The 27901-nt window shown below is 51.6% G+C and overlaps 9 protein-coding genes across 9 annotated transcripts; 3 read left to right on the top strand and 6 right to left on the bottom strand.

The window, feature by feature from the left end:
• Positions 1–2209: 2209 nt before the first annotated feature.
• A1O9_03308 (uncharacterized protein) lies at positions 2210–3640 on the top strand (the record flags this gene model as incomplete). Its single annotated transcript, XM_013408874.1, has 1 exon — positions 2210–3640. One exon carries the CDS (start codon positions 2210–2212, stop codon positions 3638–3640), a length of 1431 nt encoding a protein of 476 aa, XP_013264328.1.
• A 436-nt stretch (positions 3641–4076) lies between these two features.
• On the top strand, positions 4077–4787 carry A1O9_03307 (uncharacterized protein; the record flags this gene model as incomplete). Its single annotated transcript, XM_013408873.1, has 1 exon — positions 4077–4787. The coding sequence occupies one exon, from the start codon at positions 4077–4079 to the stop codon at positions 4785–4787; it is 711 nt and encodes a 236-aa protein (XP_013264327.1).
• A 255-nt stretch (positions 4788–5042) lies between these two features.
• On the bottom strand, positions 5043–5653 carry A1O9_03306 (uncharacterized protein; the record flags this gene model as incomplete). The annotated part of the gene is made up of 4 exons (XM_013408872.1): positions 5043–5077; positions 5133–5363; positions 5443–5547; positions 5620–5653. The coding sequence occupies 4 exons, from the start codon at positions 5651–5653 to the stop codon at positions 5043–5045; spliced, it is 405 nt and encodes a 134-aa protein (XP_013264326.1).
• Positions 5654–6293: 640 nt separating this feature from the next.
• A1O9_03305 (uncharacterized protein) lies at positions 6294–7549 on the bottom strand (the record flags this gene model as incomplete). Its single annotated transcript, XM_013408871.1, has 3 exons — positions 6294–6774; positions 6831–7324; positions 7385–7549. 3 exons carry the CDS (start codon positions 7547–7549, stop codon positions 6294–6296), a joined length of 1140 nt encoding a protein of 379 aa, XP_013264325.1.
• A 1761-nt stretch (positions 7550–9310) lies between these two features.
• On the bottom strand, positions 9311–12240 carry A1O9_03304 (uncharacterized protein; the record flags this gene model as incomplete). The annotated part of the gene is made up of 3 exons (XM_013408870.1): positions 9311–11200; positions 11254–11638; positions 11702–12240. 3 exons carry the CDS (start codon positions 12238–12240, stop codon positions 9311–9313), a joined length of 2814 nt encoding a protein of 937 aa, XP_013264324.1.
• An 8047-nt stretch (positions 12241–20287) lies between these two features.
• A1O9_03303 (uncharacterized protein) lies at positions 20288–20896 on the bottom strand (the record flags this gene model as incomplete). Its single annotated transcript, XM_013408869.1, has 1 exon — positions 20288–20896. One exon carries the CDS (start codon positions 20894–20896, stop codon positions 20288–20290), a length of 609 nt encoding a protein of 202 aa, XP_013264323.1.
• Positions 20897–21608: 712 nt separating this feature from the next.
• On the top strand, positions 21609–22727 carry A1O9_03302 (uncharacterized protein; the record flags this gene model as incomplete). Its single annotated transcript, XM_013408868.1, has 3 exons — positions 21609–21656; positions 21728–21800; positions 21856–22727. 3 exons carry the CDS (start codon positions 21609–21611, stop codon positions 22725–22727), a joined length of 993 nt encoding a protein of 330 aa, XP_013264322.1.
• Positions 22728–23283: 556 nt separating this feature from the next.
• A1O9_03301 (uncharacterized protein) lies at positions 23284–24096 on the bottom strand (the record flags this gene model as incomplete). Its single annotated transcript, XM_013408867.1, has 1 exon — positions 23284–24096. One exon carries the CDS (start codon positions 24094–24096, stop codon positions 23284–23286), a length of 813 nt encoding a protein of 270 aa, XP_013264321.1.
• Positions 24097–25820: 1724 nt separating this feature from the next.
• Positions 25821–27659, bottom strand: A1O9_03300 (uncharacterized protein; the record flags this gene model as incomplete). Its single annotated transcript, XM_013408866.1, has 1 exon — positions 25821–27659. One exon carries the CDS (start codon positions 27657–27659, stop codon positions 25821–25823), a length of 1839 nt encoding a protein of 612 aa, XP_013264320.1.
• Between the last annotated feature and the right edge of the window lie 242 nt (positions 27660–27901).

Here is a 27901-nt window from a genome sequence, read left to right as displayed (position 1 = left end):
GTGGAAGAGCAGGTTGTGACTGCGAGAAAAGAGTGCCTTGTAGGCGAGGAGTGTACCATGGGACAACATTAGATGGTGTTGGGGGGTTCACTCGTGTTGAAAGAATGGTCTCTTGAATGGGAAAGGAATGATTGATCATGGAATGCTGGTAGGGGAGGCGCGTCATCCATCTCAGTGTCAGTCACAACGTTGTACATATCAACACCCCCTATTTCCTCTTCAGCGTCAGCCATGATCTCATCTTCGATGATCGCCTGGAAATCCTGATCACTGCCATCAACTGTGGCCCGACAATACTCGCACAGGCTCTCAAAAGGGACCGGTGGCAGAGGTTCTTGGGTGACTGGAGGCCACTGGAAAGGTAGGCCTGCTACCTCAGCCTCATGTTTTTGGATGTGGTCTGCTAGACCCCAGGAATCGGTCCTCTCTGCTGGTCTGAAGCAAGCACAAGCGAATTTGGAGTCACCGCCTCTGAGGCCTGGTGCTCTGTAGATGCTTGGTGAACCAAGAGAATCAGAGGATCGAGGTGCCGGTGGTGGAGTGTGAGCAGGGAAAAGAACTTGTTCGATTCGCGTAGCTCTCGCCCGTGCGTTCGAGCGCTGATATCTGCGGGGGTAAGTGGCAGCGGCTTTCCTGAAGCAAGTTGGGATGAATGGCAGAGGATATTTCTTTGATGCCTGTACAGGTTTGGGACCAAAGTCGACGCGTGAGAGGCGGCCAGTCGCGTGAGACGGGATGGTCTTCCTCACGCGGACACTTGAAGAGCTCTCCCGGTTGACCACGGCAACATTAGGTCTGAAAGATGGAAGACTTCGTTTGGAAAGCATCTTTGCAGATGGAGACACAGAGTTTGAGGGGACTTGGTATCAGAAGGAGGAAAAGGTAAACAAAGGGTTTCAAACGGATAAGGTGCTTTTGGTTTGTCGCTTTGGTCAAAAGCATGGTTTCGAGGAGGAACAAGTAGTACAGGATGGATTAGAAGGCTGCTCAGATGAGCAGGATGATTTTCAGAAAGCAACGGCTACTGTTCGAGGTCAAGTTGTACTTGGTTGAATGAGAAGAGCCACTGTTGAATACCGCTGTACCCTTCAAAGCCCAACTGAATGGAAAACGTGACTTTCCTGTTGAGGACTGAACTGCCTCACAGATCGCAGGTCATATTATGCATTGCCATCCATCAGTACCAGTTAAGATGTGGCAGGTGTATTGATGCCATCACAACGGCAAGTCTCGAGTGAATCTGCGCGTCACCTGGCATTGCACAAGGCTGGGTGAACGAAGGAGTCTTGGCACACAAATGCTGCTGGGGGTCCAGACAGGACAACACTCCCTATTTCAATGGGCTCTTGATACCATATGGCCTTGCCCAACCCTTTCAAATGCTTGTTCATCCAAGGCAATGGAATGACTGATTCCGACAGGAAGGCCGAGCTGTGATGGCCTCCTTTCCCTCTCAGGCAGGTGTCCTCGGATAGGATCAGGGATTGGGAAAATCCTCAAGAGGCACTTCGGCCTAGAGGCCTCTTTGAGTGTCACCCACCTGGAGTCTTTAAGTTCGGAAACACTGGCGAGGGAATCCTGCTCGCCACCTGGATACAGAATGTTCGTAAATCACCGAGTGATGGGAAAATGGACATGGCATTTCCAAGGTCGAGTGTGAGCCCACCTTTTCTTTCCCACCGAAGTGAAGGTCAACCGGTGGAGAGAAACGCTGTTGGATTGTGGCGGAGTGGTGGAACAGACAATCGAGGTAAGTTGGTTAGATTAACTCGATGAGTCTCGGTGCCCTGTGTTCCCCTTCGAATGTCTTGCAAAGGATTTAACTTGAGAAATATTAATGAATGGGCTCAAACGGTGGGGGAGTTGGAAGGAGGAGAAGGGGCCCCTCAAGATGGTGTCCCTAACGAGGACCCTCCCCCTCCCCCCAAAGCTCGGAGCCCCCGAGACGGAGAAGAGCACCCGAGGGCCTCCTTCTGGTCATGAGAGGAAATCAAAAAATATGTTCTTGGCTACGTCTTTCCATCCGAACTAATACAATACATATATGATAGATACATACTATGCCTGCTGGCCCAGGAAGTCCTAAGTGGTACTTGCTTGCCATTTACGTCTCAGGTAAGTAAAGACTCGCTGCATCTGAAGCGAATACTCGCTGCGAGCATATCGATACATAGTCCGATCTGCTCGTTCCACATCGATGTTGTGAAAAATGGCATCGAGCAGCTACGACGTGGTCATCGTCGGCGCGGGCCTGTCAGGGCTACAAGCGGCGCTGGACGTCCAACAGGCCGGATTGAAGTATCTCGTGCTCGAAGCACGAGACCGCGTGGGCGGCAAGACGCTCTCGCTTCGTTCCACCCACAAGGTTGTCAAGTCCGAGCTGGGCGCAGCGTGGATCAACGACACGAACCAGAGTGAAATGTGGAAGCTGGCTCAGGAACTGCGGCTCAACACCTACGCCCAGAATACCGTGGGAGACGTCGTGGTGCAAGACGTGGACGGGTCCCTGGTCCGGTTCCCGTATGGCGATGTGCCGAAATACTCGTCCGCAGAGGACACGGCGTCGTGCATCGCGATCCGGGATCTAGTGCAGGAGGTGTCTACGTCGCATTCGCCCTCGATCTTCTCGGACGGGCCGCATCGCGTGCAGCTCGACTCGATCTCCTTCGAGACGTATCTACACGAGGCCAAGGTCACGCCGAAGGCGTTCGCAACAGCCCAAGTCTGGACACACGCCATGGTCGGATGCGATCCCAGCGAGCTCTCCGCCCTATGTTTCCTGGAGTACTGCGCCGCTGGTGGAGGACTGATGACGATGCGCAGCGACGGCAAGGGCGGCGGACAGTACCTCCGGATCCGCGAGGGCACGTCTGCGTTCGCGGAGGGAATGGCTGACAAGCTGGCGCCAGGGGCCCTGAAATTGCAGAGCCCAGTGGCCTCGATCACGCAGGCGCAGCGCGAGGGAAGCGTCTTGGTCATGACGAAAGGCCAGAACCCCCAAACGTTCCGGGCGCGCAAAGTCGTCGTCTCGATCCCCACGCCGGTCTACAAAACAATAGCGTTCAGCCCTCCGCTCGCACCCTGCAAGACGGCCGTGGCGAACCGCACGCGCTACGGGTTCTACACGAAATACATCGTCACCTTCCGCCGCGCCTTCTGGCTGGAGAAGAACCACTGCGGTCTCGCACAGTCATTCACGGGCCCGATCTCGGTGATCCGCGACACGAGCCTAGACGACGGCAAGACCTATGCCCTGACGTGCTTCATGGGCGGGCAGTTCGGCCGCAGATGGGCCGCGCAGGGCGCCGAGGGCAAGAAGCGCTCGGTCTTGAAGCAAATCGGCGAGATCTTCTCCGCTGACTGCATCGATGTCGTCACTGATCTCTTCGTCGAGGCCTCCGAGTCGCCCTGGATGGAGGAGGAGTACTCCGGCTGGGGCTGCCCGTGTCCCGTCACGCCTCCCGGTGTGTTGGCAGGCGACGCCTGGAACGCTCTCTGTGCGCCGGCCGGAAACCTGCATTTCGTCGGCACGGAGCTCTCGTCCGTATGGAGGGGCTACATGGAAGGTGCCGTGCGCTCCGGGTCCAGGGGCGCGGCGGAGGTCATTGCTGAGCTGACACGCGTGAGTCCTAAGCTTTGAGGTGAATTCTCCTTTTGGGTCTTGTGTCTTGGGTCCATGACCCCTGGCGATGAGGGCTTTCTAGCACAATATCTCTCTGAGGTATGAATTTATAGTCAGGCTCAAAAAATGGGTTATGTATTCTGTAGCTCGTTCTCTTGCAAAAGGCGATACAAATGATACATAATGACTTGCACAGACTCATAGATAGTGTCCCGAAATGGTGAGACGTATCAATAGAACTAGTTGATACCTAAGTGTATCAACTTGTTGCATGGAAAGAAAGACCAACCATATGAAGTGATGACGTTGAAGACATCTCCACCCCCCCTTTATTTTCGTTTCCTCAACTACGGATACATAATACAAGCAACAACAGGCGAGCGTGTTCAAGAACCACCACTTCAAAAGATACTCCCATCGCCATCTTCGATAGATTCCCCTTTCTTTCTACAGCATGGCGTCACACCCTTACGGAGAAACCATATCCCAACTCCTCTCCCCATCGACACACTTACTATTATTCTCTTTACCAACCTCACCGCAAAAACCAGTCTTACCAGCATCAACAATAAGCCGCCTCTCGCTGCATCCGGTACTAGAATCCATCCTCCACATCCTAAATTACGACCTGCCGAGCGCGCATTTCCTGCTGCGTCATATGCAGGCGCCGCCGGCGTATGAGGCGATGTTCTTACATGGCGTGCTGCATCGTGTGGAAGGGGATCTCGAGAACGCGGCGGCTTGGTATGTGGATGTTCAGGACACAGAGGTTTTCAGGGTTGTTTGGGGGGTTTCTGGTGAGAATGGTGGTGACGGAGACGGAGCTGAGGATGATGGTGGTGCTCAGGGGTATCCGGGTCCACGAGAGTCAGTGGCATCGAAGTCAGGGTCAAAGAATCCGTCGAGGACAGCTGCCGACCACACTCTGCTATTCCTTGACAGTTTGGTCGAAGCGAAAGCAAGTGTACGTTCAGGCCAGGCGGCGCCACAATATCTTGTTCAAGCGTCGCTAGGTGAGTTCTCGCGGCTTTGGGATTTCTGTGAGACGAAATTCGGGACTGAGCCAGTGTTGGAAGCCTCAGATATATGGGTGTCTATGGCTGAGAAGAACGCTAGCATTGCTGAGAAAATGATTACAGGTGGTGAAGGTTGGCGAGAATTCTAATGAGACGTCTGGACAGGGAAAGAATCAACAACAGTAATGCATTGTACACTAATGCAATCGGATGCCCTCGGCTATCTTCGAATAGGATTCAGTTCGAATAATCTGCTGACAAGAATGTTCATGTTGGAACAATGACGTAGGTAAGGAATATCTGCTCCTGTCTAACCATTCTACACGTCGAGCTCCATGACCCTGATGGCCCTCCGGCAGCGGTCGTGACGCTGTTGGTCAAAGGTGTCGTCCATGCATCAGTGCCTATTTTTTCTCACCACCAATAGTGTTGGCAAGGTCTGAAAGAACATGTCAGTGGCGGGTGGCAACAGGCTGGGAGGAAAGTGATCTCACTGGCAGCAGCGTCACTAGCAGTGTTCAACGCACTTGCCGCAAGATTTTGGGCTTGTTGCAAATATGATTGACCTCCTTCACCAGCTGCGCCGGCGTTCGATTGAGCTTGTTGAGTCAAGTTGGAAGCAGACTCTTGAATATTCTGGCCGGCGGCTGACAACTTGTCAGTAACAGTGTTGGCACCTGAACTGGTCTCATCGGAAAGCTTTTGGCTAGTGGATTTGCTGTCACCTGGAAGAAGGGAAATAGTTAGCAAGACTAGACACTCGGGAGGAAACAAGCAGGGTTGGCTTTTGTTCATGGGACTAACCAGGCTGAACCGCACCAGCAATGCTGTCGGCAGTGTCAGTGACACCCTCCTTAGCCTTGTCAAGACTCGACTTCTGAGACTCTGGTGTGATGGTCTCTCCGATTTCTGTTTGATATCGTCAGTGAATGTATGGCGAAAAGGCGCCGAAGGCGTCGAAGGCCCGACAGGCCAACTTACGGGATGTGAGTGGTTTGCGGCCGGTGTCAGACATCTTGCGTTAGATGTTGTTTGTTTTGATGGGATACTGTAGGTGATTGAGTGTGCAAAGAGGTGGTTAAGTTCAGCAAAGTTTGGAGCACAACAGAGAGAGAAAGAAGTCGAGGGACGGATGGTATTTCGGGTCCTAAGGCTTGGTTGTCTCGCAACTGCCTGCCTCGAACTCTTCACGTCTTCAGGCAGGAGGGGAAGAAGGTGCGAGGGGGAAGTCGCCTTGACGTCATTGTCCACTGTGACATCGACCCGAGGCGGCAGGCGCCACTGGCTGGTTGTTTTGCTGTAACATGTGAGAATGAAGGGGCAAACTTAACGAGGCCGCCAGAGACGTGCGGAAACGTAGTCTAGTCGTCGTTGTTTCTTTTAATCTCTAGTCCTAAAGGTCTAGAAGGCTCCAGTGATAAGACAAGACTGCATAATGATCGGAATCCAACCGATTGATCATTGCTGACAACTTTGGATCCAGAAAATGACTGAATGGGGGTATTTTCGCTCGCTTGATGCCACTCAACTGTAATATCGAACGCCGCCCCCAAAAAGATGGTCTATGCTTGTCCCCCACATCCTCCTCAAGTAGCTCTTCCACATCCTGTTGGTTTCCTTTGTGTTGGCTGGCATGTCCTAGCTGCTGTCGTGCTCTACTTCGAATTCACGTCAGTCGCTTCAGGCTCTGCCTCCAGAGCTGGCTGCTTTCCCGCACTGTTAAGGTCTGACCCCGTACCACCATATTCCTTCGGCAAGAATGCTCCTAGTCCCTTCAGCTTGCTGTTACTCAGTTCTGCAGCTAGACCAGCAGCGTTGCTCATGGGATGGAACTTCTTAGCAGTCTTTGCGGCGACGAACAACTTGATGAATGCATAGATGAAGCCCATGATCGCAGGTACGTTGACAAAGAACTTTTCCTTGAGTAGTTCGGGGTAGTTCTGGGCAAAGATCTTGATGGTCTCGGTGCTGGCAGCTTTGACAACTGATTGTTGGCGAAGGAAGCTGATTGACTTGTAGTCATGGACCTGGAAAATCTTGTAGGGATCCCATTCTGCGGTGATCGGTTTGACGGCTTTGTCGATAGCAAGGGCATGCAACGCTTCCTCCATGAGAACAACTCGCCATTCGATGAACCTGTTAGATGGTCAATAACATGCCATGAATCGAAGTCAGGTCATAAATCAACTAACTCTGCCAGATTCCCAAAAGTCTCATCTACGTTCTGCACAGTCCCGTAGATGTTCCAGGTGAAGACTTCTTTGAGCTCTGGATCAGCAGCATCGGGTGCTCCGAAAGTTGTCACATAGCCCAAACCTGCGAACTTGGCTCGATTGAATTTCTTGCTCATCAAATCCAGAGGCTTCATCTTCGCGCGCCATTCGAGAGTCTTTACAAGTTGATCCTTGGCCTTGACGAGATCCCCATCATTGGCGTTAAGATACTTTTGCAAGATGACCTGAGTTGGGATGTGGTTTGCAGGATCGGCGAGAGTGACACCCCAGATTTCCGGGTGGCCCTTGGATTGAGCTAGAGACCAGAGTTCTTCAATTGGAGTGGCTCCCTTCTCCTCGGTTGGGGCTGCTTCCTTGGCCGCCGATTCATCAGCCTTCTCCGCGCCGTCAGTTTTGTCAGTTGTTTCAACGGCTTTCGCTGGCTCAGACGCAGGAGCAGCAGCGCTATCTAACTGTTCCATATGTGGTCAGTTAGACCAAGGTGTGGAGAGATCGTAATGACTACAACTTACCGGAGTGGCGGTTGTGTCGACAGCAGATTTCTCAGCCGTAGAGGCGTCGGGAACTACACTTGAGACCTCGGCAGGGAGCGTTGTACTAGTTGGAGCAGCAGTGGTGGTCTCGGGTACCGTTGTTGCGCTGGTGGGAGCAGCAGTGGGCGTCTCGTTTGTGGCCATGGTTGCTCGATGTGATGGATGAAACTTGGAGAACTCGTTTTAAGATGGCGGCGACTCTCAACTAACAGGAACAAAATCGGAATGTGGAAGGATGGGTCAGAGATGTGAAGCCGTAGGGAAAACCAGTGGCAGTGAAAACAATGCTGTAAAACGTAACCTCTGCGGGAGAGCAAATGACTATAAGGCAAGGTGAACCCAGCGGTGCTCGATACGTGAGCCTTTGCGATGGCTGATGGCTGATCGAATTGGGAGTGAATGTCAACAAAAGGGGGTGATTCTGGCGAGTCTCCCGTGACTTTAGTTAGGTACCTAATTAGTCACCAAGCGCCCAGATTCCAATAGTTGGGACGCGGCAACAGGGAGATCGCAAAGCCTTTCCACTGAACACCACCGCCAGTCCTGGCCGAAGGGTTCTATTCTGGATGGGAAGCGCAACTTTCTAAGCTGAATAGATCACGCACGACGGAGTTATCAAGAATAGACGACGACGACGGCCTTTCTAGTGATGTTGGAAAGGACCTACATACATACTACTGTAGATGGAGACTACGGTTGCCTGTCAGGCCGCCATCTTATCTGATGAACCGCCCAGACCCGAACTATACCCGAAAGAGAGGGCTCCTCACTGGCGCCAAGCCGTGGATAGTCGCTCCAACAACTATCATCTATCCTCGTGCAGACAGCCAAGAGTACTTAGTTGCGAGTACATCTATCTGTACCTGCAAACGGTGATGTTGTGGGGACCCCGCAAACCTCCCTAGATATGTACATACAAGTAGTGGACTCATTGCTATGTGTGGTGCTGGCTCCATCGATTCGGTGCACGTGTCTTCGGTATTGGTGTTGTCGCATTTGATACAATGTTTGTTCTGCTTCACGTAGAACCTTACGAGTAGATCCCGGGGGGTGAAATCGGTGCGTTCTGAATGTGTCAGTCTGCGGATCCAGCGGAATTGAAAACCAGAATGCCTGATGTTACAAGGAAACATGAGATTCTCTATGACGAGCAAGGAATGAAATTGTCATATTATCTGTTAGGTACTCATCCGCATTGCTCCCTTTGTACTGAAACTCTTCACGGATCAATCATATGGATGGCATGTCGGTGACAAGGGAAGCCCATCGAAGACAGCTCTCGCCCAAGAATGCCAAACATAATCTACTTCCGTGTTGCCCAAGACACCGACAAGTCTAATTACATCATTCAACGGGGCCCACGGCATTGATATCCAATATCCCATCTATTCATTAAATTCTGGACACTTCTGGCCGAGCTGTCCCATTGCCTGTCCAAAAAGCAGTAAGCATCAACAAACAAAAAACAAAAAGCAAGGTGCGCACTTCTGCTCGATTGGCATGATCTCTTCAGGCCACAACGAGACAGACGCGATTGTATCATATTTCATCAAATCACAAAACTCTGGTGACTGAACATCTTTCCAACATAATAATCCTCCTCATCCAGAATATGAAAGAGATATCTTCCACTGTTCCACACACCATGTCATCCACACATCCGTCTTTGCGCTCTAAATCCTTCATGATAAGGAATGGCAAACGCGGTAGAATTAGAAAGTCGTATGTTCTTTCTCATCAAATCATAGCATCTGAAGCCGAGAGAGGGCTGAACCAGCTGAAATATTGAAAAATGTCTATGTGCAGCGCAAGAGCGAGTGGTAGTGGTGCGGCGCGACCTTCGGCTGATACAGGTCCGAATCAAAATCTTTCTCGTGTCAAGCTTTTCCCATGGCTCGTCTGGGTTCACAAGCTCATGGTCAACCATTCCCATTCCTGACTATTTCCATGAGGATTACCAGGCATAGCCTGCATGCCTGGAGTCAGTAACCCTCCTTGCATCACAGATGCCATTGTGGTTGCACCCGCAGTAACACCAGCAGAGCTAGCTGCTTTGGCTCTGGTTACAGGGGCTTGCACTGGCTTCGTCGCCGCAACATCGTGCATCTCAGCTTCGTTGTTGGCGACTTGAGCACCATTGGTCACAGGTAGTGTGCTTGTGGAAGCACGAGATTGTCGCCTCTGGCGTTTTGGTGTAACTTGCACTGGCCGAGTCAAACTTGGGCCGGGTTGTACCACCGGTTTAGGTGGTGCGGCCGCAATCGGAACAACTCCGGGTTTACCGCCAATTGTGCCAGGAGGATAACTAGTGGGAGTGGTGACAACGGAGCCCGAGTTGGCAGATCCTTGAGCAGAAGCGGGAGAAGCTGAATTATGCTCACTGGCAGCATGACCCGAGGTAGGAGTGGTTGCTGGGGTCTGCTGGACTGAATTCTTTCGGGTTACTTTCTTGGATGCTCTTGTTGCAGCTGAGCCAATTGGCATTGTCGCACCACTACCACGGTTTCGCTTTTTGATCACGTCGGTTTTCAGTGACAAGGGCCGAACGACACCGTGCAGCTTCAAGAACAACCCACAAGCATTGCAAAGAGGATGTCCTTCTGGATTGCGCCTCCACAATGGTGTAGTTTGAGTGAAGCAATTGGTACACGTTGTTGGGACACCATTCGAATCAGTATTCTTCGGACCTGGGCTGTTTGGCCTGGAAGGCTGTCGGCTGCTGAATCCCGACTCTCCTGGTGAGCTTTCAGTGGACTGCATGTGATGGGCAGATAGAACAGGAGTCGATGTCGTTCGAGGAATCTTTTGCCGCCGCAAGTCTTGGTCCCGATTTCGAATGTCGCTGATTGAAGCTGCAGAGCCGTGCGTACGACTCAGCATTGAGGATCCCCAGTCTGGAGGAGAATTGACCATCTCTGTGCCTCCGATGCGCACTTGCTTACCTGAACCGCTGTATCGTTGCAAACTGCCGAACTCTGTTACGTTGGGATCCCATTGAAGGCCAGAATTCAGGTCTAAAGTAGGGTCGCCGATTTGGCCATAATCGGATTGTAGTACCATGCTACGATCACCGAAGGTTGGCTCGTCATCTTCATTGTCCGAGTCTGCTCCAAAGTGAAACAAATTATCGTTACCACCCATTGATACTCCCGGAGAAGCACGACGCGAGTAATCAGGAATCAGAACCCGAGATGGATCGACGTGCTGTTGCATTGGAAAGCCATTCATAGTCGGTGCTGAGCCTACGCCATTCATGGCCGTATAGATTGATTCGTTGTTTGAGCCAAACGCAAATTGGGAGGCCACAGGGGTCATGACTTGCTGCGTTCTATGCGCTGGATAAAACGGCATTGGTCGTGTGTGTCCGGTATTGTGGTCGAAGTAAAATTGCGGCGTATCGCCTTCATGACCGGGTTGAGGAGTTGAGACGGTAGATTGAAATCCAGATTGAGGTGGAGAGTAGAAATCTGCCGAGGTCAAGGACGAGGGAATCGAGGATTGTGTATATATGTTCGAGAAAGGGCCATTTGTGACCATAGGTGAGGCAACAGGAGAGAAGGAAAAGTTCTGTTGGTATGGGCCGGCGGACGTTAGAATCGGATCGTCGTTTAGATGGAAGGAGTCCAGATGGAGAGACATTTGACCTTGGAAATTGTGTGGATTGGAGAATGTTGAAGGTGTGGGTTGGTCAAGGGTATAATCTGGCAGTCCAGTGTCGACTTCGGCACCTGTGGCACCGTGTGGTACAACAATGGGAGGCACTTGAGGGGAGAATTCAGCAGGTCGCTTGCGGTTCTATCACAAAGCATTAGCATGTATATGGAAACAGGACGACAGCCAAAACTCACGCCTCGTCTCTCGTCAATGCTGGTCTTTCTCACCCTTCTCCGCACGTAATCGAACTCTGACGATCTATTCAAGGCGATGGATGGTTGGGGCATCGAGGAGGGTGGTAGGTTCATAGGAATCTGGACTGGGGGCTTGTTACGGGGAGTGATTCGAATATTGGCGGGGGATTGAGAGGGTTTGCTCTGGAGCAGGCCCTCGGTTGGAGCAGGAGAGGTTAAGCCAGCAGGTGAAGCAATAGAGCTCGGGACAATGAAGTCGTCGAGGTTCATTGATTCAGAAGTCAGCTCGAGTTCAACTGGCTGGTCAACAGATCTGCGCAGCTGCTGGGCGATTCCACTGGGAGCGGAAACCGGAGGAGGGCTCTTTATTTTGGTCTGCTTCGCACTAGGAAGGTAGTCAGCACCGGCTTGAGGTACGTCGCTGCCGGGTTGGGATTTCTGCTCATACGCTGCCTGTGCTTGCATTTGCTGCTCTCGACGACGAAGGTTCATAGCCATCATCCTCCAAGTCAGATTCTCCATACGCTCCTGGTTGGGTAACCGAGACTTTGTGCGGCTGTAGAGCTTCCATATCTGGGTACCCAGAGGGTCTTGTTTTTGCAGCTCATCTGGATTGTCGAGGGCTGTGGAAGCAGTATCGTTGTCGTCCCAATCGGCAAAGGCAGAGTTCCGCAACAACTCATCTCGAGCCAGTGAGTCGGGGGTGGAGAGATCCAGGTTGGAACTTTGGAGGTCGTTGTTCTTGAACTTGGTGTTGGAGGTGGCAATGTGACAGAGGTTGGTGGGAGAGAGATTGGTGGTGGAAGTATTTGCAGTCAACTGCCCCAAGCTGGACCAGGTAGAAGAATCAGTGTCATCGAGACTGGTCGAGGGTTGGCCGTGTGTTGCAGGGGAATGGGATGGGAAATGGTCGGCCGGGGAGTGGACAGTGGAAGTTGCGCGTGAAGCTGCAAGTCCCCCACGTTCACTGTAATCTGCACCCAACATCACCGGGGGGTCGTGGTCGTGCAGAGTCGCGTGCAGCAGGCTGAGATGCAGTCACAGATTGGTTTCATCAGCAGAGCACAAAAAGCCACCAGAAGGAAGTGGGAGGTGGTCGATGAGCGAGATGCAAATAGAGGCTTAGGCGTGTACTTGGATTGGGATTGAATAGAAAATACAAAATGTCATCACCCGTTGCATGCGCCAGATGCATGAGACGAGTTCGAGCCGAGTCGAATTCGAAGGGGAAAAGGGCACACTCGCACGCTCTGCACGGCGAGAATGGATTTTGGCGCAGCGAAAAGGTGGGAGGGTTGACGACAGCAGGAAGAGGGACGCAGCCTATGATGGGACAATTTGGTGAGCATTGGGGGGGGCACCGGGGGGCCCCTCGGTCATGGCGCAGGTAGGGGTGGGCTAATGGCTGAATGGGTGGGCCGGAGTCTAATTAGGGCGAATTTGCTGCATAATGGAGCGCCGGGTTAGTGGAGGGTCTAAACCAAGCGATCGTGGGTCAGGGTCAAGCATGGACATGGGTGAGAAACGATTGACGCAGGGTGGGTTGAGGTGGTCTTGGTGATGGTGGTGGATGCCGAGGGGGGAGGAGGAGGCACTGTTAGGCCATGGAGGCAGTGAGAGGCTCTTAGAGGCACTTGGAGGGGCTACGGGCAAGCCTGGCAGTCTGGGCGGCGTGCGGGACATGTTTAGAGTTGCAGGCACGAACGGGGTTCAACCACTAACGGCCAATTGCCAATGGGGACAACTCTTTGACCTCGACAGTCTAGCGAAACGAGGGATCCCGAGAAGCAGCAGAGTTGTAACTAGCTCGTAGTCAGAAAGTCGCTCGAAGCAGAAGGCTACCTAGCACCCTGAGTCTGAGATCGAGTCAAGTCAGTGTGCATCGGTTGCCGATTACAGTTCTTAGCGCAGAGCACTGCGTACTGTGTCAACTTGAACGTGGTTCTTTGGGGGGTGATTTATCGGCTGATCGCTACTGCCCACCTCGCCGTTGGAACCCATTTTGAGGGTCGCCCCCCGACATTTGCTGGCAGGACCTCTCGGTTGCGTGATGCAGGTAACATGAGGCAGATCTTTTTTGGGTGGTAGTCGCCGTCACGGGTAAGCAATTCAAAATATCGCAAAAGGGTGGTCGCGAAAATCGGTAGATGTTCCTTCGGTGCTCTCTATATCGCTCACAGTGCCGTGACCTCACTGCAACGCTGCAAAGAAATAATGGTAAAACAATGATGAGAATGTATGCAGTAGGTAGGTACTCGGAAATCTTAAACCACTTTCTGATCGGCATTGCTCCGGGAGGATGGGCAGAGCAGTAGGGATGAGTCGTTGAGCTGACTACGAGCACGCAGGACGAGCGAGGTACCTAGACAGGTTCGGGACTTGAAGGCCATGGCCATTGCCAGTGCCAGTGCCATTTGAACGATGACTCGCTTCGAGGCCAGCTTGATTAAACTTGCAGCTCACCGAAATGGATGTCATTGGGATGAACAAGGGCACGACCAAGGTTTGATACTCGGCCATTTTCGTCGGCTGAGCCTTTTAAACCACGGTCTAATGCGGTAATTGACGTCGGCGGGAAATGGAATCAAGGTACTCCGGACTGCATGGTTCCAGTTGGGACAACGCACTGGCGCACTGGCCGATCTGTACTCGTACTCGTAAGTTTGACTTGCGTTGTCTCTCCAGAACTCGAAGGCTGGTCGAGAATACTCGTCCTCCGACTCACAGAATCACTGGTGAGCTGATTGGTGGCGTCTGAGGAACGAGTCCTCGGTACAAGGCTAACTATCTAGAGATACTTTCAGTCCAAGGGCACTGGTCCTCTCCGTACCGGGACCAGGGCAGGCCTAAGCGGCAGACTGCAGTGCCATGCACTTGGTCCGCGACTCTACGACTGGGGTGTCAGAGTCAAACAGCAGTTAGCGTGGGAGTGTTCATCATAGCCGACCAGGTCAAAGCGTGGGAGACACATTGATTTTCGCCGATGGAGTGCCTGCTCGTCCTCATGTCCATGGACACTCACTCTTATTCAGTTGTGACTGAGTCCGTTAACCGAATGCGAACGAGTTGATGCTGGCCCGGGAGGAAGCACGCCCAACACATCTCCGACCCATTACTTGTCACCATTACACACGTGTAGTCGTTACTGCTCTCGGAAATATAAATGGAGACCGCCCGTACTCCGTACCGCAATGACTATTCCAGAACGTGTCCGGGGTTGGGTATTTCCGGTGCTCGACATGACTGTAACTTGCCAACGGTTGCCTCGACGTTGCCCAGCAAAAGGGCTTGAGTGTTGGAACCCGCTTCCTGACCAGGTACGGAGTATATCGGTAGTCGCTGTAAACCTGAACAAGAAGAGTCCAGGTGTATCGATGAAACATACACAGCGAGTGGCATGTTCTCACAGCCTTCCCGCTCTTCAAGATGAGGCGGATGAGTGCATGGCTTCCCTCTCCTTAAAGTCACAGTACCCGTATGTACATACTTCTACCGAGGATGGAGGACTGAGGCCTTGTAAGTGTGCTCGGTACAATTCCATGGCTGCTGGGATCCCAATCCTAGTTTCTGGATCCCTAAATTCATTCTTTGCATGAGCGGTCAATCCACTTTGCGCGTGTCCTTGCCATCGTTGGACTCCACTGTCAAAACAGATTCAATAATAATCCTCGTAGGTGAACCACCTGAACTAGTACCGGTTCAATGTCCCTATTAGGCTGCTTACGGGTACTTAGGGAGGTGCTACGCTCTAGTTACCCCGTGATGAGGGTATTCGGTCGCTCGCCTCTCGCCTTCACCCAAACCGGACAACCCGGCATTTGGGACTTGGAATTTGGGATGGTGGGTACCAACTCGTATGAGTACACACCTCATTCCAACTTCATTCCGAAATACCTCCTTTGCATATGAGGCTACTGTGATTGTTTGTTGCTGTGGGACTTTCCACACTGACAGTCGCCACATGCAGTGCACAACAATGATCCCACGTACTGCAACGTTGATCCTATCTTTTTATCAGCTGCGACTCTGCGAGTGCGAGAAGCAGCACTGAAGGTGTGTCGCACCTTCCGAGATCTGGGCGCCAGTGCCCGCTGCTCACTTGCCTCCAAAGTCAAACCATCACCGCATTAATATTGCTCCGAACGTAGGGAATACACGCATTCAAGTACCGCTCTCAGGCTTACGAGTACGGTGAATCTCCCCTCGGGCAGTTTCGGGCTATACTTGAGGCTTTGACGCCTGAAGAATGAGTCGCATCCGAGCCGGACGGCCGCTAAGATGACTTGACTTCGGCATCCAACATGCTGGGGCTTCGGGCACGCACTCGAAAAGGCCTCCAGAAACACATCATAGCTTCCGACCAGATCTCCACCCAGCCTGGAAGCACTCCGTATCCAGCATAAGATACTCCTGCTAACCTTGCGTGTGCCTCTAATTAGCTACAATTCTAACCATCTGGGAGAACAAAGGACCGCCGCTCCCGCTCCATGTACTCCGTCCATGGCTGCAATAATAAATGGTTCCTAAAGGGAATGGATGCGCCGGCTCCGGACTACTCGTGTGGGAGTCAGGGACCCTGTTTTCCGAACTGGCACTAAGCATGCAAGCCTCCCTGCGGAAGGTCAACGAATGAGCAGGCTGGGCTGACATGCCCCAGCCTGGGATTTGAATATGCAGATGCAGATGCAGATGGCCACTGTTAGCCACTGACAGGAGAGCATCACACTACGAGTACTTCGTACCTATTTGCTCAAGCATTTCGAGCACTCCCACACTACCACATGTTGCTGACGGCACGCGACTGGAGCTGTTGAAACGCTAGCCTTGGTGCCTTGGATCGGCCTTCTCTCTGTTCACATTGCAGAGTCCAGACTCCAGACTCCAGAGCCACAGACGTGCCAATTTGAGATGGTGTCGACCTGTCTATGTCGATTTCGGTCTCTCTCATGCCCAACTCTCCATCACCTCTACCTACCTAGCGGGCACCACTGTGGCACTGGCGGGCCCTCGGCCCTCTCCACCTATTTTTTCCTTAGGCGTGGCTCTGAATGTACTCGTACGTCCTTGCAGTCAGAAGCATGTGCTGTTCTTCACGGTTCACATGGGTTCTCGCACGTTATTTCATTGTACCTACTAACTTTGCCCTCCCTGCCGCTCGGGTCTCGGTACCATCCTCTTCAATTAACTATCGACGGACGATCCAACATCAGACATGGCAATAAGGTCCCACCAAACATCGGAACCCCTTCCCAGTCAGGTCAATCCTGAGCTCCATCCATCCATCTTTTCTGCAATTAATGCCGGTAGCCACAGCGCAACGATCTGCCGTTCGAGACCATCCAATCCCTTCTGAAGGTAAGCCACTAGCTACTATTAATCTCACCGCGACGACCTGTCAGCGATCAAGGTCTATGTCTTAGCGCGGGGTGTGATGCGTAGCTTGTTCATCTTCCAGTCTATGTTCATCGGTCGGGCAGTCAATCAAATCAACATCGTCGATCGAACTCGCTCCTGTCAATCCCAATTTTTGTCAATTGGACTGAGCCATTCTTCTACCAAACCACCACTTCTTGTCGATCAGAACATTCTCCCTCCTACGACAGCAGTGGTAAACCTCGGTCAAGATCCGTGCAACAATGATCCCAAATTCCCGGCGCAAACTCTAGTTAGAATGCCAGTAGGATGGGACTGGAGATGCACATCCGTTCGTACAGGTACTCAATACCGATGCTCTGGATTTGTTCTCTTTTTGCCTTATTTGTTCCTGCCCTTCGGGTCCGGGCTTTCCCGTCAGTTATGAGTACAGGACTAACTACAGCAAACTACTCCGTCCCCGTAGCACTGCGTGGATCACACCGGGTGTGAACTCTAACAAGTTAGTCGCAAGTTGGTATCGTAGGGCGCAATACCCATATTTAAATATTTGAACATAGCTTCAGTAGTTGTACATTGTCCAAGTCGCTACAGCATACTTGGTCGCCAAAATGGCTTCATACTACTTAACATCCCATTGAATGTATATTGAATGTATAGGAGGCCAAGCAAAGATCTGTAGTTATTCTCCGCTTGAAATGAGGCTCGCATTCCATTGTCCCGCCGATTGCGACGGCCCCGTGGTGGCGAGTAAAATGCCCACGTTATATCGCATCCACAACGCCCGACATGACCTGACTGTGCTCCGATGGTTGCAAGAACATGTTCTTGTTCATCTTGGCGTTAACATGATTAGGTCCTGCGATCCACGGCAAGAGGGATCTTTCAAAATCAACGGTCTAGGGAGTGACGAACAGTGGCTGACGGACATGGCTCAAATTCTAAGGGTTTCGATATCCATCCGTATGGAAGGGGGTTACAGGAGAGTGAATGGCCTGCACCACGGCGGGGATCGATGGAGTCGTCCTATTTGTTGTTGCATGTGGCCGCCAAAGCTCCCAAATCACCCGTCGCTCTATTGGTTTTGGCGAGTCATGGAGTGCTGCGTATGTCCCATCCTGCGTATTGACGCGCGATTCACCCGAAACCAATGAAATTGAGGTGGGATTGATTCGGAGAAATAGTATCACTACCACATGGGAGGTGTTCGTTGTCGGCACGATCGTCATCCTTTCATGGGTTCGGCATGGCTATTCCGACATCAGAGTCCTACCACTTCAATACGAGATGAACTTCAATAACACAAATACATCTGGTCGTCCTACCTAGAGGCTTCAGCTGAATTTCCATCTCAACTTTGTGTCTGACGTAATTCGACTTAGTTGTAGCCAAACCTCCAACTTGGCCATTCTCTGCGCAACCTTTACTGCCCAAGGCAAACCAAGACTTGGGACCACGGATGGTACGGGTGCGAAGGGCACAGTCAGGATCTGCAGCACGAATCCAAGGCGGATCAGCAGTGGTGTCGATTCGAATGCTTGGAAAGGTTGAGATGCTGCATCGTATCGCTAGCCACTGGCCGATTAGTAAAGTGCCTCCCGCCCGCAGAGATCCACCTGCCCGTTCCCACGCACGCGACCAATTTTGGTCAACAGAATGAAGTAACTGGCGGGGAGGTCTGCGGGCTGATGTTGGAATGGGGAATGAGTCTTTCGTCTCATTATGCATCAATGGCCACATAAGGAAATTCCAATGGAACGCTGAGGCCTTCCAGAATAGGGCACTCGTACGCAAGTCCCAGCCTCAAGCAAAGAAGGCCAGTAGGTCGCCCTTTGACCAAAGAAGGCTCGACAGCGGGCATGTCGTGTGTTGCTTGATCTTGGTTACCACTCACCAGTGGCTCGGCCTTCCAAGCCGTATGTGCGGCGCTCACTGGAGAGATTGACAGAAGCCGAACAAGGATGCACCCTGACTAGTCAAAGTCAGATAGTTTAGGCGCATCTGTCGGGTTGCTAGCTGCATATGTTAGTGACGCCTCGTCGCCCGCCTCGAATTCAAGTTAAGCACATGTCGCTCTTCCCGGCTGGTCCTGATCCTGGGTCTGGCTCAGCAAAGCTACTCGTCCAGGTGCAAGTTCTGGACTGTTCCTGTTTTTCCTGTCTTTCCTCAGTGGGTATCTCTTGATGTCAGCCTGGTGCTCCACAGAGGCTTTTCGACTGCCGTTTGACGGCCCAGCGATATTTGGGCGGTTTGTTGAATGTGCATTTGCAAAAGCTTTTTCTGAAAACAAAGGTAAACGGCGAAATTGCATTCAACACCATCGAGACGCGAGACCGTGAATGCATCAGGAGACGGCCGAAGGGGATCACAGGTTGCAATGCAGCCTCAGGTGCACGGAGCATGGTAGTGCAGGAGAAGTTCCCCACGCTAAGGGCGATGCCTGCAAAGGACCAAACTTGCTGCTTATCCTTTACCGGCAGTGGCAAGTTCAGACTTAGCAAGCCCCACAAGAAACCTTTGTTCGTTTGGCACCACCCCCAAACCTGGTGAGTAATGGAGTTTCGTCAAGATAAACTGAATATGCAGCCCGTTATTGCCCGAACGCAAGATTGAGACCATGTAAGGGACTGCCTCCTGTCATCTTCGTGGCAGGCGCTGGTTTCTGGATTCACGGAGGATGGTGCAATGGAGCATGTTCGAAGGGCGATGCCGAGGGGTGGGATGGGCAGCTTCGTAATTGATGTGTGGTGTACCTCGTACGTACAGTAGGTCTCTCGGATGGGCGGTCTTTCGCCATGTCACCGTGTTTGCCATGGATTGTGGGTGATGTTGTACAACATGTAGCGTGTAGTGTTGATAGCGATAATCCTGATCATGGCGTTTTCCTATTTCAAGGCGAGACTTGTTATCGACCCGATTGGAGTTGTGCAAGACGCCTTGTTCGAAACCACAGTTGTGTGGTTCGAAAGACTGGTATCGGCTTGAGCGATCCAGATTAAGGACCTGTAATGCCGTGTCAACATTCGTTTCTCTTGTAATTTCAGTGTTTTTTTTTGTCGCAGGGTTTGGAGATTCAGCCTAACAAACGGTTCAAAAGAGCAGTAGAGGAGAATAGGGTGCAGCTGCTCCAGTACACTCTTATACAAGCCTCAGAGCGAGCAGCTCTGATAAGGCGGTGGAGATCACCGGGCATTGAAGATTTCAACCACAAGCAAGCCTGTTTTAGTTGGTCACTTGAGAGATAGCATTTCTGTCTGTTGCATACCGAGTCCCCTGGGATTTGATAAGTGCCTTGACCCCGCGATAACAGGGTCGTTTCTAATGGCGTAGGCTGATAAAGAATCCGGGGCATGCAAATCAATTAGTTCAACGTCTCCAGGACTCTAGATTGCGCTGGCACCCATCGTCCACTCAACGTGGTCAGGGAGTTTCAAATTGGTCTTGTGCTCTCAGATATCTGTGCATCGCCTATCAGGGCGGCACAATTCGGCCTCTTATCTTGATTGTGCTGAACAGTCATCTCAAAATTCCCTCGTTGTAGCCCGGCAATCGCATTGCGTGCCCAAATTACACAATCCAAATCGTTGAAGCCTTGAGCTCATCGCCAATCTTCCTGCCTGCCTATTAAGGCCGACAGACCTCAACATGAGGCGTAATTCTGTCATCTCCTATCTGGATTGCTTCCGGCCTTGCCTACTTTCTGTACCACACAACATATATAGTTGGGGTCGGGGAACACGATGATCTCTTGGTACCTGGTCCGAAGTCTGAGCAGTTGTACTTCGTCGTCTTTCGTTCTCGCGTGGTCTTCCTCAGCGGAGGCTTCCTGATTTGAAGTAGATGAATCCTTGTAGGAGAGTGTACCAGAGATTCCGGAGTCCCGAGATATGCTTCCGAGAGTCAATCCCAGCGAGGCTGCATTGTTCACAAACTGGAAAACAGACGCTGCCAATAATTCGACGGGCTGTTGTTTTCCTCGTGCTGGATCATCTTCCTGTTGATCACCGTCACTTTGCTCTTGCTCCTTGACTTTGCTCGTCTCTTGCTCGTCTTGTCGTGACCTCGACCATTGGTACTGTGAGCCTGCGCCCGAAGACAGTTGTTGGTCACTGACAATGACACCTGCAGCTCGAATAATGGATCCGTCTGTCTTCGATAAGATCAACGTAGCTTGGACATTTGGGCGATCTGTCAGGCCTCGTAGCATCGCATCGATAGAAGGGCCATTGAGGCTTTCCTGCGCCAAATCAAATTGCTTATTAGTAAACATGGCTCAGTTGCATGATGGCGGGCACACAAACCCGCTCGGCCTGCGCCATCCCCACGGAAGAAGTGTCTGAGGATTTTCAAGTCAAATCTTCTCCACGTGCATCATACTACCTCGGGAGTCCCTGTGAGTGGGATGAGAGCACTCGTAGGGAGAGCTTCTAGAAGCCGCGCAAAATTCGCGCAGGACGCGTCGAGCCGCAGGCGGTTGGGGCGCTTGTGGAGGAGCCCTCCAAGACGTTAAGATAGCCTCAAAGGGGTCCTAGCTAACGGAGATCGACAGGGCAATCTGACTTTCGGAATGTCGAGCATAGGAGGGGACAAGGCTTTGCGACCCAGGAGTTTCTATTACGAGCATGAAATCTCTCTTTACGCAATTTTCGGATTTCGGTGACACAAGACTCAAAATATTAGCAGGGTCATATACCGTGCGGCCCGTTCCGTGGCTTGTCGTTTGAAGGGCTTCTCCGTGGAGTCCAAAAGAAATTTACTATGTGTAACAGCCTCGAAGCTGGGATTTAGAGATGGTTTCTTATAGCCCACCACGCGCATCGTTCCGCTGAACGCGACATTCAGGCTTGTGCAGACCAAGCTTCTTACGCGCGCCTTCCACATATACATATCCGCGGGTGGCTGCGTTTCAAGTTCCACCACCGATTCACATCTTATACCGCCACCCATCTCGTTAGAAAAACTTCAACCATACAGATTTCAGGATGGGATCCAGTGCAAAGAAAAAGAGGGAGAAGAAGAAAGACTTTCAGGTTAGTCATAGCGGTGTTGCGCAGCAAGACTAAACTGACTACAACCTTGACTGACCTATCTTTCCTTTTAGAAACCAAAATTGAAAGTTGGAAAGGCCAGGCCAAAGGCAGCCAATACGACAGACACAAGTTTTCGTTCCAAAGGTTAGCTGCTGGTGTTGTGATCATTGTTCTTTTGCGATTCTGACACCTGCCACAGCAATTGTCTTGAACCAACAGCTTGATATCCACGCTCCGTCTGAGTCAGCCAAGTTTCTCCACCAGGTCTCGCTGTTAACTTCTCGATCGGATCCTCAGCGACGAGATGCGCTAGCATATTTGACGACTTACGTGACCTCAACTCCAGAAGGAGCCTCCCTTCCGACGACTGCAAGCTCATTACTCACTGCCGTGTGTCCACTCATCCTCGATGGTTCTAATGGCGTTCGAAACCAGCTACTGAAACTCTTCCGAGTCCTGCCAGAAGAGGATGTGAAGGATCATGTTGTCAAGATCTTGCCTTATATGCGGGCTGGTATGACCCATCTATCTAAGGATATTCGACTTTCAGCAGTAGAGTTCTTATCCTACTTGATCGGAATCGCAGGAGACGAGTTGGTGTCCAGCCCAGGTGGCTGGTATCAAACATTGGAGTGCTTTACTACAGTCCTTGGTTGGAGATCTACAGACTCAAGCAAATGGTCAGCAAACAAAGCATCCTTTGGAGGTGATATCAAGTCAACCACACGAATTATGGTTGTCCTTGCTGAATTTCTCCGGACGGGACTTGTCTCTGATAAAGATATCAGCTCAAATTCCAACGTCCTTGCAATTGACTTTCCCTTGTGGCAGGTGAGGGCAATCGCAATTCCTACTAAATCAAGTGCATATGCCTATCTCAATCTGTTCGGGCCTCAAACTGAGGCTGACAATCAAATGCTTGAAGACCGAGAAGACAGGATGGAGGTCTTCTCCAAGCATTTTGAAGCAGTCATTACAGCCGGCATAGACGCCGCCAAAAAGGAGGGCGGAGAACTTGGTCGTGCATCAGGCTTACTTGTCAAGGCACTCAGCCTTTCACACATTGGCTAAGGTTTGTTCGTTCGTGGGCATGACTCTCTAGCAAGCTTATTCGCCTTTCTCGCCGGACCTGGAGTGTCTTTCAACCTTGATCCAGCCAAATCGGTGGCTTCTTCAACTTTCGACAATAAATTTCGCTGACCTTGTACTGCGACTACATCTCAGGGCGGAACATTGACGAGTTGATTCAACACTCAATGACCATACTGTGTTACAAACTCTAATGTGCACCAAACCAAAGCGAATTAACAACTGAGAGGCTGAAAGAGCGAGCAGGCTTACGGAAATGTTGAAGAAACATGGCGAAATAGACTGTGCAGCGTGCGACCTAAGACTATATTTTCGAGATTGCTATTTCACGAACAACCAAATCTTCTTTCTACGACCATCCTCGTGATCTACTCAATCTTCAGGTATGTATCACATCCCTGGGTATCAAGTCACCGCGACCCAATCATTCGTATCCAACCAATGAGCCATAAAATAATGCCTCACATTGACAACCAAATAGAAGGAATAGTCAATCTCATCATGATGGACACCAAAGCCCGATATTTGTTCGCCTTGATCATTTCTCACCAGGCAGCTTCACACTCTGCCACTCCTCAGTGGTGACAGCATGCCATTCATCGGGATCGAACCATCCGATATAGTTTCTATCACCGAAGCCACCAATCCAATATACCTCTTTGACGACGATTCTGGTCCACAGGCCTTCATGCGCAGCCCATTTCTTTCCCGGCAGCCACATGACACTGTCGCCATGGAGCCGGGTGAAGCAGCTCGGGATGTCCTTCTTCTTGGCCTCCTGTTGCGAGATCTCTTCCAGGTAGCCGACAAGACTTAGGCGTGGCAGATTGGCCGCAGACCAGGGCTGGTGGTGCGTCAAATGAACATACTCATCCCACCATGATAGTGACAGCGAGACGTTGGAACCGGCTTTAGCGTTCAGCGTCGAGGTGGAAATCGTCAAAGACAGCACTGTTGGATTGCCGCTCGGCTCCTCACATGAGGCGATGTACTCTGGTAGACCGATGGGGGTTTGTGCCACATCTGAAGGGATTCGTTCCGAGGTGACGTTCTCGGGGAACACGGTGGTCAAGACTCCTGTTTTCGACAGAGCGAGGAGGCGTCTTCCCAGGACTGTCGACTCGTAGCGGGTAGGGCGCAGGTGGGTGGGAAGAATGAGGTGGGAGAAGGGAGAAGGCTTCTCCACAGTTGACGGGCGGTCGAGCACTGCCTCCGTCTGGACGTGGAGCTGCGGTGGTTGTCCCAAGGCTGTCTGGTCCAAATCGTTCTCAAGCGGAGCTGCCCAACCAGCCGGAGACAGAAGGAGAAGTGGCAGCGATAAAGCCGATAGGAACGTATTGGACAGATACATCTTATTCTTTCTCAAGCCTCTTTAGATCCACTGTCCCGTTGTGTTGTCTCGTCTCTTGCCAAATATTCCCATCTATCTCGGTGCCCAAGGTGCCCACGCCAACATAAAGAACGCTGAGGACACAGGAGCCTCGTCTTCGTGCGTCCGCGTCGGCTCAGCCGGTCAATCGATCGAGGATGATGCGAGGGGTGTACTTCGGCCAGAGAGCAGCGGAGGCTCCACGATGCAAAACGCAGGCTAGAGCAGAGGAGTCTGTCTATCGATGAAGACCGTCTTCAGTATGCCGAGGTCAGTCCGGCCGGAGGCTAAGTGAAGACACACAACTGGGAATACTATAATGTTAGGATAGCTTGTTAACTAGATAAGTAGGTAAGTAGGTAAGTCATAGAAGGTGAATGCACAGAGAATTGGAATGGCAAGTACACAGGGACGGGGGTGGCTAGTAACTCGAGGTTGAAGTACTTCCGATGTGCACACATGACATGGACGCTATTCCCCTGGGCGGCGGCGGCGGCGGCGCATGATCCTGTTCGTCTCCCATACCCCATGATACACTCGCCCTGGGCTTTCGAGACACCTAATTACTGTAAGTCCTAGTCCTACATCTTACGAATACAGCGTGCGACTGGCCTGACGACCCATTAACGCACCTGTTACATAATTACCATGTGGGTGCCACGGTACTGAGGGGATCAGGCAAGCCCATTCTTCCTGCCCCCTCCTCACCCGCCTCTTCTTCCTCGGACGCGTACGGAGTACAATAGCTCTAAAGCACAAAATGGAGCCGATGCCAATGGCGCAGACACAGACCAACTCACCTCGACAACGCACACCAAGCTGATTGGGTGAGCGGGTTGCCCGTCATCTTATCTGATCATCAGCGACATCGGTCGCAAGCTTGGCGCCTCTCGCCCCAACTTCTGCCAAGCCAGACATGCCCGAGAAGTGACGGAATATGTGACGGAATTACTGTTCTTAGTTGGGCAGGGGGACTCCAGCACCTCGGTCCCGACTAGTGGGGTGATGGAATCATCCACACTACGAGTACGGTCTCGGTATACACCTACGAGTAATTAGAGAGTCGCCCTGCTCATTTTTGCGAAACACTAACCGCGCTGTGCGGAATGGATTGGGCAATCGCAGAGCAGGAGTGCCTTCCGGTAGGGTCGTCCACATCCCACCTCTGGCGCTACCGCTTTGCTCAAGCCGTGAAAGACTGCAATGAGTCATGCATCGAGACTCCTTTCGGGCGTGGGCATTTCTGCCTGTCGCCTGTCTGATACATCCTACCCAGTGACCTTAGTTAGCAGGGAAGGGAGCATTTCTGCCTTAGTTGGATCGGCGTTGCTCTGGATGTATCAAATCAAGCTGGTATCATGACCAATCTAGACATTAGCATCATTGTACTACGGTGCGTTTCGGAACTCTTTGGAAAGTGCAGAAGGGATTAGTCAACTACACTTGGTGACGGAAGTCGACGTAAAAATAACAAACACAATTAAATTCGTGAGACTATACAGATGATATGCTAGTGTTGTAGACAGATGGGGAGAACTTCTACCACCGGTACAACGGATGTTGATTGCACCGAGTGGCCAGGGGATTTGAGTATAATTATCAAATTTACCCTGAGGTTCAGATCGTGAGTGACACTGTGTATTAGGAGTTCGTCTTAATGGCCAGAAAGTTATGATGTAGATGAGCCCGGGACCCTTCTGGCTATGCTAGGACGCTGTCATCGAGACATGCTGTCGGACATATTGTGATGCAAGATCTGGAGCAGAAGCACAGTGAAGTGCCATCCGCTTACTATCATTCATGTTCGGCATCGCCATTCTAGGAGCGGCCCAGAACTTGGTGCCCTCTTGCCTCTGCCTTGGTGTGGCATCAGGACAAGGTCGCATTGAATCATCGACCACTTCGGGTGTACGGCGAGTGCCAGAATCCCCTCGGAGAAGATAGCGTACGTAATTCTGAACACATTCCGAGCTGGACAGAGTTCGCTTATGGCCTCTTGGTAATTGACCAAGAGCCTCCTTGCTGGGAGCGTCGTAGTTCTGAGGTGTAGGGGTAACACTCTGACTCGATGTATCCAATTGCGAGGACAGAGACAACAAAACGCGTACAGCATTGGCTTCGAGGCCAGATGGCGAGTTGCTGTCCGAAAGTTTTGTCAGAGGCTCTTCACTGCTGCCGTAGCCTTCGTCATGAAGACTTGTGGCAGACCTATCACACTTGTTCCTCGAGAGAAAAGTGCCAGGCCTACTGGACAGCGTTGACATGTGTGCAAGCGGTGAGTTGAATTGGCCTGCACCAGCTTCTCGAATTCGAGGAAGCGTTGAGGCTGTTGACCACGAAGAAGTTGAGGATATGGATGAAGACCGTGATCTTGATGTGCAGGAACTCATATCAGATGCAACTGATGCCGGGGAGGACACAGAGGGTGTCGTCGACCTACTAGGATAGTCTTGGGTCGTCTCTGCAGGACGCGTCCAAGACCTCATAGGTAAAACGAACGGCTGTGAACGGGGTGGAGGGCATCGATCTAGGTTTGCGTTCATCATACATTGCCGACGCATACTTCGGAGAGCATCCACCGAAGCAGAACATCTTAAAGAAGGCCTGTTGCTAGGCGTAGATGAGTGGTAGCCATCCGCAATTGGTGGCGTGCTCTGCGGAGTAGGAAGGTTTCTCAATTGAGGCTGCCTAGGCATCGCTGATGCGCGGAAAGGGCTCATCTGCACAGGAGTCTGGAGGGTCTCGAGCTTTGATGTTTCCGTAGTCCGCGATCTCAGAGACTCACAAAGATTGATATCCAGGACCGAAGACAAGGAATCCAACTCGGTGGCTGACTCGTCCGCATTGTCTGATGACTTCTCAGAGTCAGTAGACAACTCTCGATAACCCGGCACAAAGTTCTTCAAAAAGCTTTGTGTGTGTGTTTCGTCCTTGACCATTCGAGGATCAAGTTTTTGGATGATATCGGTCCACCAGTCGTCCGAGAACAGGGTTTGATCTTGAGCCTCGTCCAGATGAAGCGATGGAACCATATCAGCCAAGGAACTGCCCGGACCACTTCCTGAACTACCAGCATCTAGACTCAGGAAGTCCGCTCGGCATTGTGGAACTTTGCTCGATAGCTTACTGAGAGCAATAACAATTTTGCTCCAGTTGTCGAATGATTCTTTGGGAATGTGAAGACTGTAGTCGATGAGATAAAGATAATCTCTTTCGTTCTCGTTGATCTCATTGCTGCGAAGGCCTGATATCTTACTCCAAGCACGCGCTGAGTAGTTGCGATCTTGCAAATATTTGGAGGCAAGCATTAGAGCTGAGAGAAACATTCGGCGGCCACATTGCAGCGCACGGCATTCTCTCTCCCGAGACTCGCCATGAGAGTTGCGGTTTTGTTCAAGAACTCCAGCGGGCAGACGGGCTTTGAGGAGCACTAGGTAAAAGAGCGCGACCTGCAAGGTCGAATAGCTCGCTCTCGAGCGTTTCAGCGTCTCTTGGATGAACACTTTCAAAGGTAGAACTCCTGCTCCGTTGAAACAAGTCGTCATCATAGGCGGGCAGGCTGATAATGGCCAGAAGGCTGTGATGAGTCTTGTTGCAAAAACAATCAGAAGTGTGACGAAGTGGTCTGTGCATTCAGTATCGCGGGTGAGCTTGCATGGTGGTGATTGGCCCTTGGTCGAGCAAGAACTCCTACGTCGGTTCGACTTGTGTACCTGAGGTTCGGAAATTTGAGTCCTTGGAATAGATTGGCTTCGACTGTCCGAGCATCGCTCTGGTCGCTCGACGG

This window comes from Exophiala aquamarina (genome assembly GCF_000709125.1).
Source record: "Exophiala aquamarina CBS 119918 chromosome Unknown aczIA-supercont1.2, whole genome shotgun sequence".
Taxonomy (NCBI): Eukaryota; Fungi; Ascomycota; class Eurotiomycetes; order Chaetothyriales; family Herpotrichiellaceae; genus Exophiala; species Exophiala aquamarina.
This window is presented reverse-complemented; position numbering and strand designations above follow the sequence as displayed.